The sequence below is a fragment of the Erinaceus europaeus genome, chromosome 6, assembly GCF_950295315.1.
Source record: "Erinaceus europaeus chromosome 6, mEriEur2.1, whole genome shotgun sequence".
NCBI classification, from domain to species: Eukaryota; Metazoa; Chordata; class Mammalia; order Eulipotyphla; family Erinaceidae; genus Erinaceus; species Erinaceus europaeus.
This window is the reverse complement of record NC_080167.1, coordinates 8,372,282-8,386,599: the sequence shown is the minus strand read 5'-3', so window position 1 is coordinate 8,386,599 and position 14,318 is coordinate 8,372,282. Positions and strand designations below refer to the sequence as shown.

At 53.0% G+C, this 14,318-nt stretch overlaps 1 protein-coding gene across 1 annotated transcript in view; it reads right to left on the bottom strand.

The window, feature by feature from the left end:
• The window catches only part of KSR2 (kinase suppressor of ras 2), a 387,866-nt gene extending 376,915 nt beyond the window's left edge, over positions 1–10,951 (bottom strand). The window contains exon 1 of the mRNA XM_060193018.1: positions 10,752–10,951. Coding sequence (XP_060049001.1) covers positions 10,752–10,931 — 180 coding nt within the window. The 5' untranslated portion in view covers positions 10,932–10,951. The remainder of the gene's footprint in view (positions 1–10,751) is intronic.
• Between the last annotated feature and the right edge of the window lie 3,367 nt (positions 10,952–14,318).

The window sequence follows — 14,318 nt, the reverse complement described above, 5'->3', positions numbered from 1 at the left end:
ATCCTCCATACTGACTTCACCACTCATCCAGGCCCTGAATCCATCCTTGTCAAAGTGCTAACTGGTATTCTCTGTCCACCTGCTCCCCACCCCACCCTGACGATCAGATTGGAATGCAAAGCACTGAAGAGCAGGAGGCCAGCCTACCTGCCTTGTGGGCCCCCACCTCTGTATCTAATACTTACAATGATGCTGAACTTATCAAATGCTTAACCCATCATAAATTCAGTATGGTCACAAAAGCCTTGCAGAAGATACAATCTACTGCCCCATAATCTACAGCCAGGCTGGCCTGATGTGAGATGTAAATTCAGAAAATGCAATGGAAGCCACATGGTGCTTTCCAAATCTCAAGACACTTCGCAACTTCCACTCCTGCCCTCCTGGACTAGTGGGAGCATGTGAGTCCTAGGCTGGCCCACTGGAGAGAGAGGGACTCAGCTATCTGAGCCACCAGCCCACCTACCACATGGCTGAGTCCAGGCAAGGCCATCAGAAGAACCGCCCTGCCAAGCTCAGCCTGTAGAAGTCTGGAGGACAGCAAGGTACTGTCTGAAGTCCAAGCTTTCCTAAATATAATTAAGCTGTGGCATGGTTACACAGCAATCAGTAATTGAGATGAAACAAAGGAAGAGCAAGGGATGAATCTGTGTTTGGCTGTGGTCTCCTTTCTAGATGAGGAGATTCTGTACTTATTCTCCCCTCCTCAGCCCCTGGCAACTTCTTCCCCTCGTAATTTAACCAAAGCGGAGCACAGTTCAAAGAGCAGCACTTGACCAGCAATCTCCAATCCTGGTGTCACTTGCTGACCCACTGCCTGCTTTTTATTTTGTTTGGGTTTGTCAGGGCTTTGCACTGACACAACTTCACCACTCCTAATGGGATCTTTTTTGTTTTCTTTTAATTTCAGATATAAACAGAGAAGAGAGAATGAAAGACACCACAACAGCACTCCACCATTCATGGAGCTTTCCCTGGTATTGTACATGGTGCTCCCATGTGGTGCTGGGGGTTAGAACTGGGTCCTCAAGCATGGTGTGTGCTCTGCCAGAGGAGCTATCTCTTGGCTCCTTGCCACTATTTCTGTAAGGCCTCAAATCTATTTTTTAAACTCTCTACATTTTTTAATATCAAATGAAAATCGAAAGGAAAAATGACATGTGAAAATTCAAATTTCAGCATCCACAAATAAGGTTTTATTGAAAAGTGCTTACATATTTGTTTTTTAAAGGTTTATTTATTTTTAGATAATGACAGAGAGAAATTGAGAGGAAAGGGGGAGGAAGAGCGGGAGAGAGAAAGAGAGACACCTGCTGACCTGCTACATGACTCATGAAGTACATGGTAATGTGTGCACCACCATTTAATCCCAAATAAATACATATATTTATTTATTTATTACCAAAGCCCTGCTCAGCTCTGCCTTATGACTGAATCTAAGACTTTGGAGTCTCAGACCTGACAGTCTCTTTGCACAACCACTATGCTATCTCCACCACCTAACCTTTAATTTTATTTATTCATTTTTTTATTGATGTTGCCAGAGCACTGCTCAGCTCTGGCTTATGGGGGTGTTGGGGAATTGAACCAGAGATGTCAGAGCCTCAAACATGCAAGTCTTTTTGCAGAACCACGATGCTATCTTCTAGCCATTCCCATCTATGTTCTCCAGGGCTGCGGCAGGCACCCATCGCAGAGCTGGGGAACAGGGGTTGCGGGGGGGGGGGGGAGTACAAGCCTGAACTGTTTACTATCTACCCCAGACCAATCTGCAGACATCTCTCCACTGTATTCACCCTGTACCCTTTGAAGACGCCTCTCCTCCCTCAAAGGAAGGAGATACTTTGTTGTCCTAAGTCAGGCCCCAGGAGTTAGCGACCTAAATTCAAGTCCCAGGACACTCTATCAAGTTCTCTCCAACCTGGACAAACTGGTCTCAAAGCTGCCCCAGGAGGCCTGGAGATGCCTCCACCTGGCGGGTGAGCTCTCCCCAACTTTCATTCCATGCAGGGCCCCCAGCACCCTGCCATCTTCCCAAGCTGCTCAAGCACCTTCAGTGGAACCTCAGAGCCAAGATCTCTCCTTGGCAAAGGACACACTATAAAGGCTCCTGTCTCTCAGCAGCATGACACAGGGCTGTGGCACAAATAAAGGCGCTCAGAAGTCCTGCAGTCATGCTGTCTACATCCTTTTGCTTCACTGGCCTTTCTCATTCGTGAAAGCCATGCCAGTACTTCTGTCTGGAAGCTGCCTGTGGCCTGCCAACAGCTGGCTGGGCCTGGCTTTCAGCATTTGTTCAAAGACTGAACGATGCCAACATCTGACAGCATAGACTCTGGAAACCCTACTCAGGCTCTTCCTTCACCCCATCTGGTCTCAGCTAGTCTCTCCCAAGGTGTCTATTACACACTGTTGGCCCCTCCTCTTCCCTCTCCCCCTCCTCTTCCTCCTCTTCCTCATCACCTACAGGTGTTCTGTATAGAGGCAAGACCCTTGAAAATGTCACTTCTCAGTGGTGGGTGGTAGAACACTGGGTTAGGCACACATACTCTGAAGCACCAGGACTGGCGTAAGGATCCTGGTTTGAGCCCCCCAGCTCCCCACCTGCAGGGGAGTCACTTCACAAGCGGTGAAGCAGGTCTGCAGGTGTCTATCTTTCTCTCCCCGTCTTCCCCTCCTCTCTCCATATGTCTCTGTCCTATCCAACAACAACAGCAATAACTATGAAAATGTCACTTCTTTTAATTCTCACAACCACTTTTGATATTGGTAATGCCAGTCTATTGCCACTCTGACTAAAATTAATATCTGGGTCAGAAGATGTCACCAACATAAGACAAAGCAAGCATAAAACCTAAAATTCAAAACCGTATATGTCCAGAGGCTGGGAGACAGCTCATCTGGTAGAGCGCATACTTTTCTGTGCGCAAGGACACTGGTTCAAACCATGGCACCACATGGGAGCAACATACATAGCATCAGGGAGCTCCATGAATGATGGAGCAGTGCTGTGGTGTTTTGCCTCCTCCCTCTCCCCCCTCTCTCTTCCTCTTTCCCTCTCTCTCTCTCTCTTTCTCTGCCACTGCCTCTGCCTCTCTGTCTCTACCTGCAATTAAATATTTATTTTACTCATTCACTAATTTTTTGATAATGACACAAATAAACTGAGAAGAAAGGGGGGGATAAAAAGGGAGGCTGGGTTGTGCCACACCTGGTTGAGCACACATAATACAATGCACAAGGACCAGGAAAGCTTCACAAGTGGTGAAGCAGTGCTGCAGGTATCTCTCTGTCTCTCTCCCTAACTTCCCTTTCCTCTCAATTTCTCACTATCTCTATCCAATAAATACATAAAGATAATAAAATTATTAAGAGAGAGAGGGCTCACCAAACTCAGCAACAAGAAAACAAATGACCCCATCCAAAAATGGGGAGAGAATATGAACAGAATAACCTCCATTGAGGAGATCCAAAAGGCCAACAAACATATGAAGAAATGCTCCAAGTCACAGATTGTCAGAGAAATGCAAATCAAGACAACAATAAGATACCACTTCACTCCTGTGAGAATGTCACACATCAGAAAAGGTAACACAACAAATGCTGGACAGGTTGTGGGAACAAAGGAACCCTCCTGCACTGCTGGTGAGAATGTCAATGGGTCCAACCTCTGTGGAGAGCAGTCTGGAGAACTCTCAGAAGGCTAGAAGTGGACCTACCCTATGACCCTGCAATTCCTCTCCTGGGGATAGACCCTAAGGAATCAAACACACCCATTCAAAAAAGATTTGTGTACACCTATGTTCATAGCAGCACAATTTGTAATAGCCAAAACCTGGAAGCAACCCAGGTGTCCAACAACACCTGAGCAAGTTGTGGTCTATATACCCAACGGAATACTACTCAGCTATTAGAAATGGTGATTTCACTTTCTTTCCCTACCTCATCTTGAATGGAGCTTAAAAGAATCATGTTAAGTGAGATATGTCAGAAACAGAAGGATGAATATGGGATGATCTCACTCACAGACAGAAGTTGAAAAAACAAGATCAGAAGGGAAACACTAAGCAACTTGGACTGGAGCTGGTGTGCTGCACCAAAGTCAAAGACTCTGGGGTAGGGATGGGGGCAGGTTCAGGTCCTGGAAGATGATGGCAGAGGAGGACCTATGGGGGTCTTATTGTTACATGGAAATGTTATGCATATACAAACTATTGTATTTCACTGTCAACTGTTAGCCATTAATCCTCCAATAAAGAAATTTAAAAAAAATTAAAAAGAAAGAAAAAGAAAGAGAGACGTGCAGCACTGCTTCACCACTCATGAAGCTTCCCCCTGCAGGTGGGTACGGGGGGCTTTAGCCTAGGCCCTTGTGCACTGTGACATGTACAATCAACCTGGTACACCACTTTCTCACCCCTTCTGTCTGAAATTAAAAGGAATTTTTAAAAAGGAATCTGTCAGGAGAATAAGAATAACAAGAGCACAAAAAAGTGCATCACCATGTGCAAGGACCCAGGTTCCAGTCCCTGGTGCCCGCCTGCAGGGGGAAGTTTGATGAGCAGTTCTATAGGTGTCTTCCCCTCTCTCTCCCTATCTCCACCTCCACTCTCACATTCTCAGTCTCTATCAAATAAAAATAAGTGGATAAATAAATCTTAAAAAATAAAAACTACTTGAATTTTGGGTCTGGGTTCAATCCCCAGAACTGCATACTTCATAGCTGAACTGAACATGTCGAATCTTTCACACACAAAGGCTATTTCTCTCATAAAAATAAAATAAGTAAATCATATTTTAAGAGAAAGCACTCAGAAAATTTTTTATAAAGATAATAAAATTATTAAAAGAGAAAGAGCTCACCAAACTCAGCAACAAGAAAACAAATGACCCCATCCAAAAATGGGGAGAGGATATGAACAGGATATTCTCCATTGAGGAGATCCAAAAGGCCAACAAACATATGAAGAAATGCTCCAAGTCAAGAATCCATCGGTCTAACACCAAAGCTTGCCAATCTTCCTTCTCTGTCACAGAGTCCCCATGTCACACCCTGCGGCCAACACAAGGGGACACTGACCAAACAACCCACCCCTCTGCACCTACCCCCCATGGCAGAGAAACCTGACCTGGTACAGCCTGGCCAAGGGTCATCCCAGGGAGTGACCCCCAACCTGCTACAGACACCCATGAAGGTGCTCTCACCACCCCACTCAGCCTCACTGGGACAAACATTTGACCCTGTCCTGGCCAAAATGACATAATGAAACATCTCTTATGGGGGGGGCGGGGGAGTTGTGCCAGGGCAACTGAACAAAGAGGTGACCCTCTGTTCCTTTACACTCACAGGGCTCCTCCTCTTTCCCACCCTGAATCCTCAAGCAAAGGTGGAAGCTTCAGGAACGAGGGGGTGTCCCAATTCAGACATCAGCCCTGACAGTATCAGCCCATGGAGCCACTCACACACTATCCTGCCTCCAGACTTCGTGGTCCACGAGCAAAATAATTCACTGTTTGGGGGCTGACAGGGACACATCTAGTCAAGTACATACATACATGTGTGAGGACCCAGGTTCAAGCACAGTCCCCACCCATAAAGGGGATGTTTCATGAGTGGTGGAGCAGGTCTGCAGGTGTCTCTTTTTTTCTCTCTCTTTCTCCTTTTCTATCTCCCCCTCCTCTCTCAATTTTTCTCTGTCCTATCAAATGAAAATTAATAAATTTAATTTAAGGGAGTCAGGCAGTAGCACAGAGGGTTAAGCACACATAGCGCAAAGCACAAGGACCCCGGTTCAAGCCTCCGGCTCCCCACCTGCAAGTGGGTGCTTGGCAAGCAGTTAAGCAGGTCTGCAGGTATCTGTTTTTCTCTCCTCCTCTCTGTCTTCCCCTCTTCTCTCCATCTTACCCAATAACAATGACATTAATAATAACAATAATAATAACCACAACAACCTCAAACAACAAGGGCAACAAAAGGGAAAAAAAATAATAGCCTCCAGAAGCAGCGGATTCGTGGTGCAGGCACCAAGCCCTAGCAATAACCCTGGAATGCAAAAATAAATAAATAAAGGGAAAATAAATAAATAAGTAAATGCGAAAAAAGAAGGACTATTTGCAGTGGTGGGCCTTTCCATTTTGTGCAGGTGAGCAGAGTCCTCATGGCCCCACACTACCCCTGTTGTCAGTCTCCATCTGTGTGTGACTGCTATTTCACACACACAGGGCATCCCCGACCCCCACTATCAAAAGCAGAGTGTTACTATGAGCCCTTTTTTTATTTCCCTTTTGTTGCCCTTGTTTTTTATTGTTGTTGTAGTTATTGTTGTTGTTATTGATGTCATCATTGCTAGACAGGACAGAGAGAAATAGAGAGAGGAGGGGAAGACAGAGGGGGAGAGAAAGATAGACACCTGCAGACCTGCTTCACAGCTTGTGAAGCGACTCCCCTGCAGGTGAGGAGCCCGGGACTCGAACCAGGATCTGGAACTAGTCCTTGCACCTCGCACCACGTGCACTTAACCCTGACTCCCTTAAATTTAATTTAATTTAGTATTTCTCCCTACTATGAGCCCTTTTGTAAAACAAAGCAATGTAAAGCTACCTACTCACCTACACGGACAACAACTTGCGCCTACCCAGACCCCCCCAATATAGCCCCCAATTCGTACCAACTAACACACACACACACACACACACACACACACACACACACAATCAAAGCTGGCACTGGCTCACTAGGCAAAACTCAGCCTTCCAGTAAAAACAGGAGTGGAAGGGGGGTCATCCTCACGACCTCTAGAGTGGCTGCTGCAAAACAAATGCTGAAGGCACTTTGTGTGTTTTGCCATTCATCATCAAAGCAAAAAACCTCTTTGACTATCTTTCAGAGAGAGAGATACCACAGCACAGAAGCTTCCTTCAATGCATCAGGGGCTGGGCTCGAACCTCCGTGGGGTGCAAAGCAGTGCACTACCCAAGTGAGCTGTCTCACTGGCTCCCTCATTTTGTTCATCGAAAACAGGCACTCCACCTTTCCGAAAAGCAAACAGCTTCACTTTTAAAAGTGGGGGATGTTTGTAGACTGTCCAAGTCCACTTGTTGATGGCTGTCTCTCTTACCTGTTTTTGTTTCTACAAGGACATCTATGTGTCACTAAAGTTTGCTTATTCTCAAGACTTCCTAGAATGATCTGTTTAATTCAATGTTTTCTTTAGTGTTTGTAAGCAGGGAGCTGACACCTCCCCAAACCTGAAATGTGTTATCTATCTCCTAACAGGTCAGTATTTCTCTTTGTCCACATGAAGACAAGCACTAGGAACAGCTGGACTGGAGCTGAAGCACTAACTCGCCAGGTGGAGGCTGTGCCTGGCCATGCAGGCACACAGCCCTGGCCTGAACCCCAGCACCAAATGGGAGGCACCAGGACATGAGGGGACGCTCTGGTGATGTTCACCCCCTCTGTGAAAAGCAAACCAAAGTGGCAAAATCTCACACGCATGTGGACCTGGCTCCACCAAAATAATTAAACAAAAATAGAGGGCCTTTAAAATGTCCATTCAAGGGGCTCCCTTAAAACCCTATTGAATCAGAATTTTTGCTGCTAGAGGTTGAGCATGTGCATTAAAAACAAAACTAACCGGGCCAGGTAATGGCACACCTGGTTAAGTACACACATTTCAGTGCACAAGGTTCAGGGTTCAAGCCCCCAGTCCCCACCTGCAGGGGTGGAAGCTTCATGAGTGGTGAAGCAGGGCTGCAGGTGTCTCTTCATCTCTCTCCCTCTCTATCTCCCCGTACCCTCTGATTTCTGATTACCTCTATCCAATAAATAAAGATAATAAAATTTTAAAAAAAAACTCCCCCAGGTTATGATGGACAAAACTTGACAACTGCTAAAATTAAAGAAAGAAAGAACAAAGCACCAAGGGGGTCTAAAGTCCATAGGAATCTTGGCTGAACCCCAAGTTCATCCCCGGGGCCTCAGCGCGGCCTGACAGACCAGGGAAGCCTAAACTGCTGGAGACCCTCCTCTGGACAATCTAGATCGAGAGGCTGGTGTGCTTGGTGGCACACGGGGACAAGAAAACTAGCAAGCAAACGCATTCCCATACCTGCTACCTCCCATCAAACACCTGCCTCTATCCGCAGGTTTAAAAGGAAAACTACAGGCAAGAAGCGGCAGACTCCAGAAGCCCCTGTGACCAGCTCAGGCATCCCAGGGGCACCAGAGAAGAGAAAAAGGACACTGGACAGTAACAGTAACTGCCAGCATTTGGGAGTCCTGAGTCAGAGGAACGGAGGAGAGCTAGGGCAGACAGCCTTCCTCTTGTTATTTATTTCTCTGCTGCATGCTGTTGTGAAGAGCAGCTCAGCCTGGACTAGGAAAAAGAGACACCAGGCTGGGCCAGAGCATCCCACACACCATTCTCCCCAAGCTCCAGAAAGAGGGTCTTTGCCCCCACCCCCAGCTCCACCCCAGTCCCAATGCTTGGACGCCTCTTGGAGGTCTGACTTCGCTTCTGCTGATCACATTTTACCAGATGACAAGTGCAGGGGGACGAGCGCTTGGGGAAAGCAAAGAGCATGTTCCGCACACATGCTCACTCCACTTCCAACCCCGCGTCCTGCCTGCAGGCTGACAGCCCGCAAAACTGAAAACCACCAAGGAAAAAGCAAGACTTGAAAGCGAGCCAGAGAGGAGGGCTTGCTCAGGCTGGGGGAGGGGGGCAGGCTGTCTTGAATCTTCACTGGGCCTTGCAGGCTAGAGGGCTGCAGAGACTGGTCATGCCACAGAACCACTGCCACCACCCTGAGCAGATGCCAGCTGAGGGGGATGGGGACTGCTCCCAAGTTCCATCACGCTGTGGGCACGCCTGGCTGGGACAGGTGGAGGGGGCCAGGAGAGTGGACCCCTTTAGATATATTTCCAAGAATGTGGCCAGCCAGTGGCTGCGTGGACACCAGGCATTTTCCAAGGTTCAGGCGCCCTCCTTCCTAAGGCCAAATGGCCTCCCTGCTATCTTTTGGAGTAACTTTGCGGCCATCCCACTCGCCCCCCCACACCCCAGGCTGCTTCAAACTCCCCCTCAAGTTCTGCTGGAGAGAATGTCACAGCACAGCCCCCATAACTCCTCCTCCCCGCCCCTTCCCTCGCCTGCTCCTAGTCTGCCCCCCACACACACACACACACACCACACCTGTGTGCCCAGCCACGCCGTATTTCCGAACACTCTTTCCTGCACGCAGCAGGCCTGCCACAACTCCCCGTATCCCAACGCTCTGATTGCAGATGGGGAGCTGCATGGGCTTTTTTTTTTCCTTTACTCCCATGCATCTTCCTCATGGACCTTAAATGATAATAGCAATAATAATGGCGATAATAATCATAATATATGCCAGGAGCAAAAGGAGAAGGGGGAGGAGGTCTGCAGGCATGGCAGCCCCATGCCACCGCGCCAACCACCTTTGACCACCTGCAGAATGCGCAGGCTCACGTGGGCTCTGCAGCGCCTGGATGTCTCGCCCCGCACACAAGCCCCCCCACCCCTGTGCCGTATAAACAAACCCACCGGCGGGGAAGGGAAGGGGGACAGGGAGACAGACAGAACTCCCTCCTCCTCCGCGAGGACACGGATGGCAACAGAAAGCCGCAAGAACCGTCATAAATAAGGACGCGCGATTACTAGAGTACTACCACCACCCAGCCCGGAGCCCACCTTGCTCATCTCCGGCCAGAGCTCCCCCTCCTGACTCCCAGGCCTCAAGCGAGGAGAATCTCAGGAAAGGGGCGCCACCTGCACCCTCCTGAGCCCCCCCGCATCCCCGAGTCCCCCCGCACCCCCCTGAGCTCCCCGCAACCCCTGAGCCCCCCGTACCCCCGAGCCCCCCCGCACCCTCCTGAGCCCCCCGCACCCCCCTGAGCCCCCGGCACCTTCCTGAGCCCCCTTGCATCCTCCCGAGCCCACTGCATCCTCCTGAGCCCCCCGCACCCTCCTGAGCCCCCCCCCGCACCCTCCTGAGTTCCCCCGCACCCCCCCTGAGTGCCCCCGCACCCCCTGAGATCCCCGCACCCCCCTGAGCCCCCCCGCACCCTCCTGAGAGCCCCGCACCCTCCTGAGCCCCCCCGCACCCTCCTGAGCCCCCCGCACCCTCCTGAGTCCCCCGCACCCTCCTGAGCCCCCGGCACCCTCCTGAGCCCCCCCCCGCACCCTCCTGAGTTCCCCCGCACCCCCCCTGAGTCCCCCCGCACCCCCTGAGCTCCCCGCACCCCCCTGAGCCCCCCCGCACCCTCCTGAGACCCCCGCACCCTCCTGAGCCCCCCCCGCACCCTCCTGAGCCCCCCGCACCCTCCTGAGTCCCCCGCACCCTCCTGAGCCCCCGGCACCCTCCTGAGCCCCCTGCACCCTCCTGAGCCCCCCGCACCCTCCTGAGCCCCCTTGCACCCTCCAGAGCCTCCCTGCACCCTCCTGAGCCCCCGGCACCCTCCTGAGCCCCCTGCACCCTCCTGCACCCTCCTGAGCCCCCGGCACCCTCCTGAGCCCCCCCCCGCACCCTCCTGCACCCTCGCGAGCCCCCTGCACTCTCCCGAGCCTCCCTGTACCCTCCTGCACCCTCCTGAGCCTCCCTGCACCCTCCTGCACCCTCGCGAGCCCCCTGCACCCTCCTGAGCCCCCTCCCTGCACCCCCAGCGCTCCTGCCCCCCGCCCCCCGCCACACACACACACACACGACCCGCCGCCGACAGCACCCACCTCCAGGGTCCGGATCTCCTTCTGGGTGAGGTCGTTGGAGGTGGCACATTTGGTCCTGAGCCCTTCCAGGTTGGAGATGCTGAGGTCGATCATGTTCTGGACCAGTTCGCACTGCTGGAGGGCTTTCTGCAAACTCAGAGGCTGCTGCTCTTCGCTTTTCGTCATGTTTTCCTCATCCATCGCTCGCTCTGCAAGCCCCCTTCCCTCCTCCTCTCCTCCGCTCCTCTCCTCCTCCCGGGCAGGAGGGCGGGGGGCGGGGGGCCCGGCGGGTCTCCCCCTACGCCGCTCCAGCCCCTGCGCCTCGGCCGCGGCGTCTCCCGCGGAAGCAGCCCGGCATCGCACGCGGGCGCTGAGGGGCGGGTGTGAGGAGGGGGCGACAGCGTCTCTGACTGAGGGGTGGGGGGACCCGACGGGCTCGGCGGCCACGTCCCCCGCCCGCCCGGCCGGCCGGCCGCCCCCTCTCTCCTCAGGGCCGGGCAGGGCGGCGCGGCGCGGCGCGGCGCGGCTGACGGAGGTGCGCTCCCGGGCAGGGCGGGGCGGGGCGCGGGCCGGCGGTCTACACACCGGCGCGGCGAGGGGCTGAGCCGAGGGAACGAGCAGCCTGCGGCCGGCGGCGCGGCGTCCCCGGAGGCGCAGGGCCGCCCCCCTCGCGGCCGCAGTGACACGGCATCGTCCGCGGCGCCTCAGCGCGTCCCCGGGCCGCCGGCGGCGGGGCTGCGGCGGCGACTGCGGCGGGCGGCTGCCGCCTTCTGCTCGCGCGGCCGCGGCGGCCGGGTTCTGGGGGGGACGCTCCGCCGCGACATCTTGCCTGTCAATCACGGGCGGTGGGGGGCGGCGCCGCGCGCACGGGGGGCCCGCCGCGGGCCCGCGCACCTGGTGGGGGGGGTTGACGGGGGAGGGGGTCGGTGGGGGCGGGGCCTCGAGGGCCGCGGGCCGTGTGCGCGTGCGGGCGGGGGCGCGGGGGGCGCGGGGGGCGCTACTACAGCGGCGCTCTCGCGAGACGAGGCCGGGTGCGGCGCGGCAGGTGCGCCCTGCGGGGAGCAGGTGTCCGCGCGACTTCGCGGCGCGCGCGGGGAGGCCGCGTGGAGCCGGGCGCGTCCTCGGCCGCGGGGTCCGCGTGCGTGCGTGTGTGTGCGCGCGCGCGCCTGTGCTCGCGGACGACGGGCGCGCGCTCGGAGCCGACCCTCGCTGCCCGGGGTTCGTGCCCGGGGCCCTGCGGAGGCCGGAGCCTGCGCGCCCACCTGCAGCGGGGGAGCCACCGCGCCCCAGCCTGTCTCCTGGCCGCAGACAGCCGCACGCTGCGGGAGAGGAGGAAAGAAAATCCAAGGAGGAGTCAAAAAAAAAAAAAAAAGGATGAGAAATTCAGATTGCAGTCTCCATAAATAAAGTTCGGGACGGGGGGGGGGTACACAGCCTCCCACTTACTTATTGGCAAACATGTAATCAGATCTCCCAGCATCTGGACGCTCACTGTCCCCTCTGCACTGACCACTGTTCCTTCCGAACCTGCGGGGCTCCTCAGCATTTACTGTCAGCTCACATGTCACCTTCCTGCGCATCGCAACTAGCAGGACGCCCGCCTCCGTGTCCACCTTCATGGAGGGGCACCCTGAGGTGCTCGGAGCTTCCCGGGGCTGAGCGCAGGTGCAGGCGCGCTCTTTACACCGGGGTTCTGGGGTCTCCCAGCTCCTACAGAAGCGAATACACACGCTCCAGGTCGCTAAGCTCCGGCGAATTCTCTGTGCTCCCAGTCTTTTGGACCATGGCATGTGTGAGCTCCAGTTTGCTGCCAGATTCTCTCTTCACCTGTTTCTTCGTCTTTTTTGCTGTTTTTCTTGAGCACATTCGTCATGGTTATCTAATTCCCAAACTACCTGTGAGGTCTGGTTTTGTTTTGTTTTGTTTTGTTTTGTTTTGAGAGCATCACTCCGGCATGTGTGATGTCAGGGAACGAACTCAGGGTCTCGTGTTTGCAGGTTCAATGCTCTAACTTCTGGGACCTCGAGTTCTATTTTTTATAGAGCAAGTTTTTCTTTTTGTTTTCAGTGATTTGGCCTTACCTCTTGGTGGATCTTTCAAAATTTCTCTTCAATGCTAGACATTATATATAGGGGGAAAAATAGTCTTAGGGTTGGCAAGATAGTTCACCTGGAAGAGTAATTGCTTTGCCAAGTGCACAGCCCAGGTTTGAGGTCCTGGTACACCACACAGGGGCACTGCACAGCTTCAGTGTCAGTGCTTTTTCCTCTCCCTTTAATTTTTTTAAATTTTACTGATTGTGTAGAGACAGACAGATATTGAGAGGGTAAGGGGAAGTGGAAAGGAAGAGAGAAAGAGACACACCTGCAGCACTGCTTCTCCGTTCATGAAGCTCTCCCTCTGCAGGTGGAGGACAGGGCACAAGCGCCCCCCTCTCAGAAAGGGGACTCAGAGGAATCAGAGTCTCTGGATGATGTTACCTGGCTCTGGAAGGGAAAGATTCGTCCCTTTTCTTTAAGGCAGACGGCACTGGCCTGAATTCTCCCAGTCAGAGGTGGAGCTGGGTGGAGTCTGGTGGGGTTTGGGTGACACACTGTGTGACTCCAGCTGAAAACCCTGGATGCTCCGGGAGGCCCCTCCCAGATCATGAACTCAAAATGCTGAGCCCCACATGATGGCTGGATTACTGGCAACTCTTACTTTGGGGGTGGGGGGACTGTCTATGGGGCCCCTGGGCCTCTTGGCAGGCACTTTTTCTTGAAAGGAAAAGTGACATTCTCCAGCTCCCATTCCTGCCCAGTCCCTCCATATTGTGTCTTTCAAGTCTCCAGTTCTGTGTCTGCAGCCTTAAGGGAGTTGGCTTGTGCCCCCAAGCAGAGCCTCTGGCCTGGAAAGGCCTAGTGCCCCAGCCCAAATTTGCAAATTCCCCACCCTGGAAAAAAAAAATGAAGCAAAATACCTCTCACCTCAATGCAGCTTCTCTGAGAGTGACAAATGGGGTTGAAGGCAACTTCAGCTATTAATATGTTCATATGTTAATATGTCCAAATCTGGAAATGAAAGGACAGCTTTCTGCTGGTCTGGCCCTCCTGAAACCATGAATTGTTGAGGCTGATTGTGGGCTTTGACCCAGAATGAAATATGAAGAGTCATGGACCTGAACGGGGGAGGGGGTTGGATCTTGGGATCTCTGGCCCCTCCCTGATTGCACCCCCAATGCAGCTCCTGGCATTCCACACAGAATAATACTGCCATGAACATGTGTCTCTCACGGGTGATGCCATGCAGGTCATTTCCTTCTGAAGGTGCCCAGCTGGGTGTGCAAAGATGAGCTCCAGACTCTGCTCTGCCCATGAGTCAGGCCTCTGGTATCTTTATAGAGCAGGTGTCTTTTTCTGACTCACACAAAGACACCTTTTGGGCATTGGTGCTCAGGAGCAGAATTTCTGGTCCATATGATAACTCTGTAAAACTGGAGTTTAAATGTTTTCAGTGGTGGCTGCACCACTTTGCACTTCCCACCGGTAAAGTTTCAACTTGTCCACACACAGCCTACTGACTCTCCTTGCACTGATACTTTCACTCCTT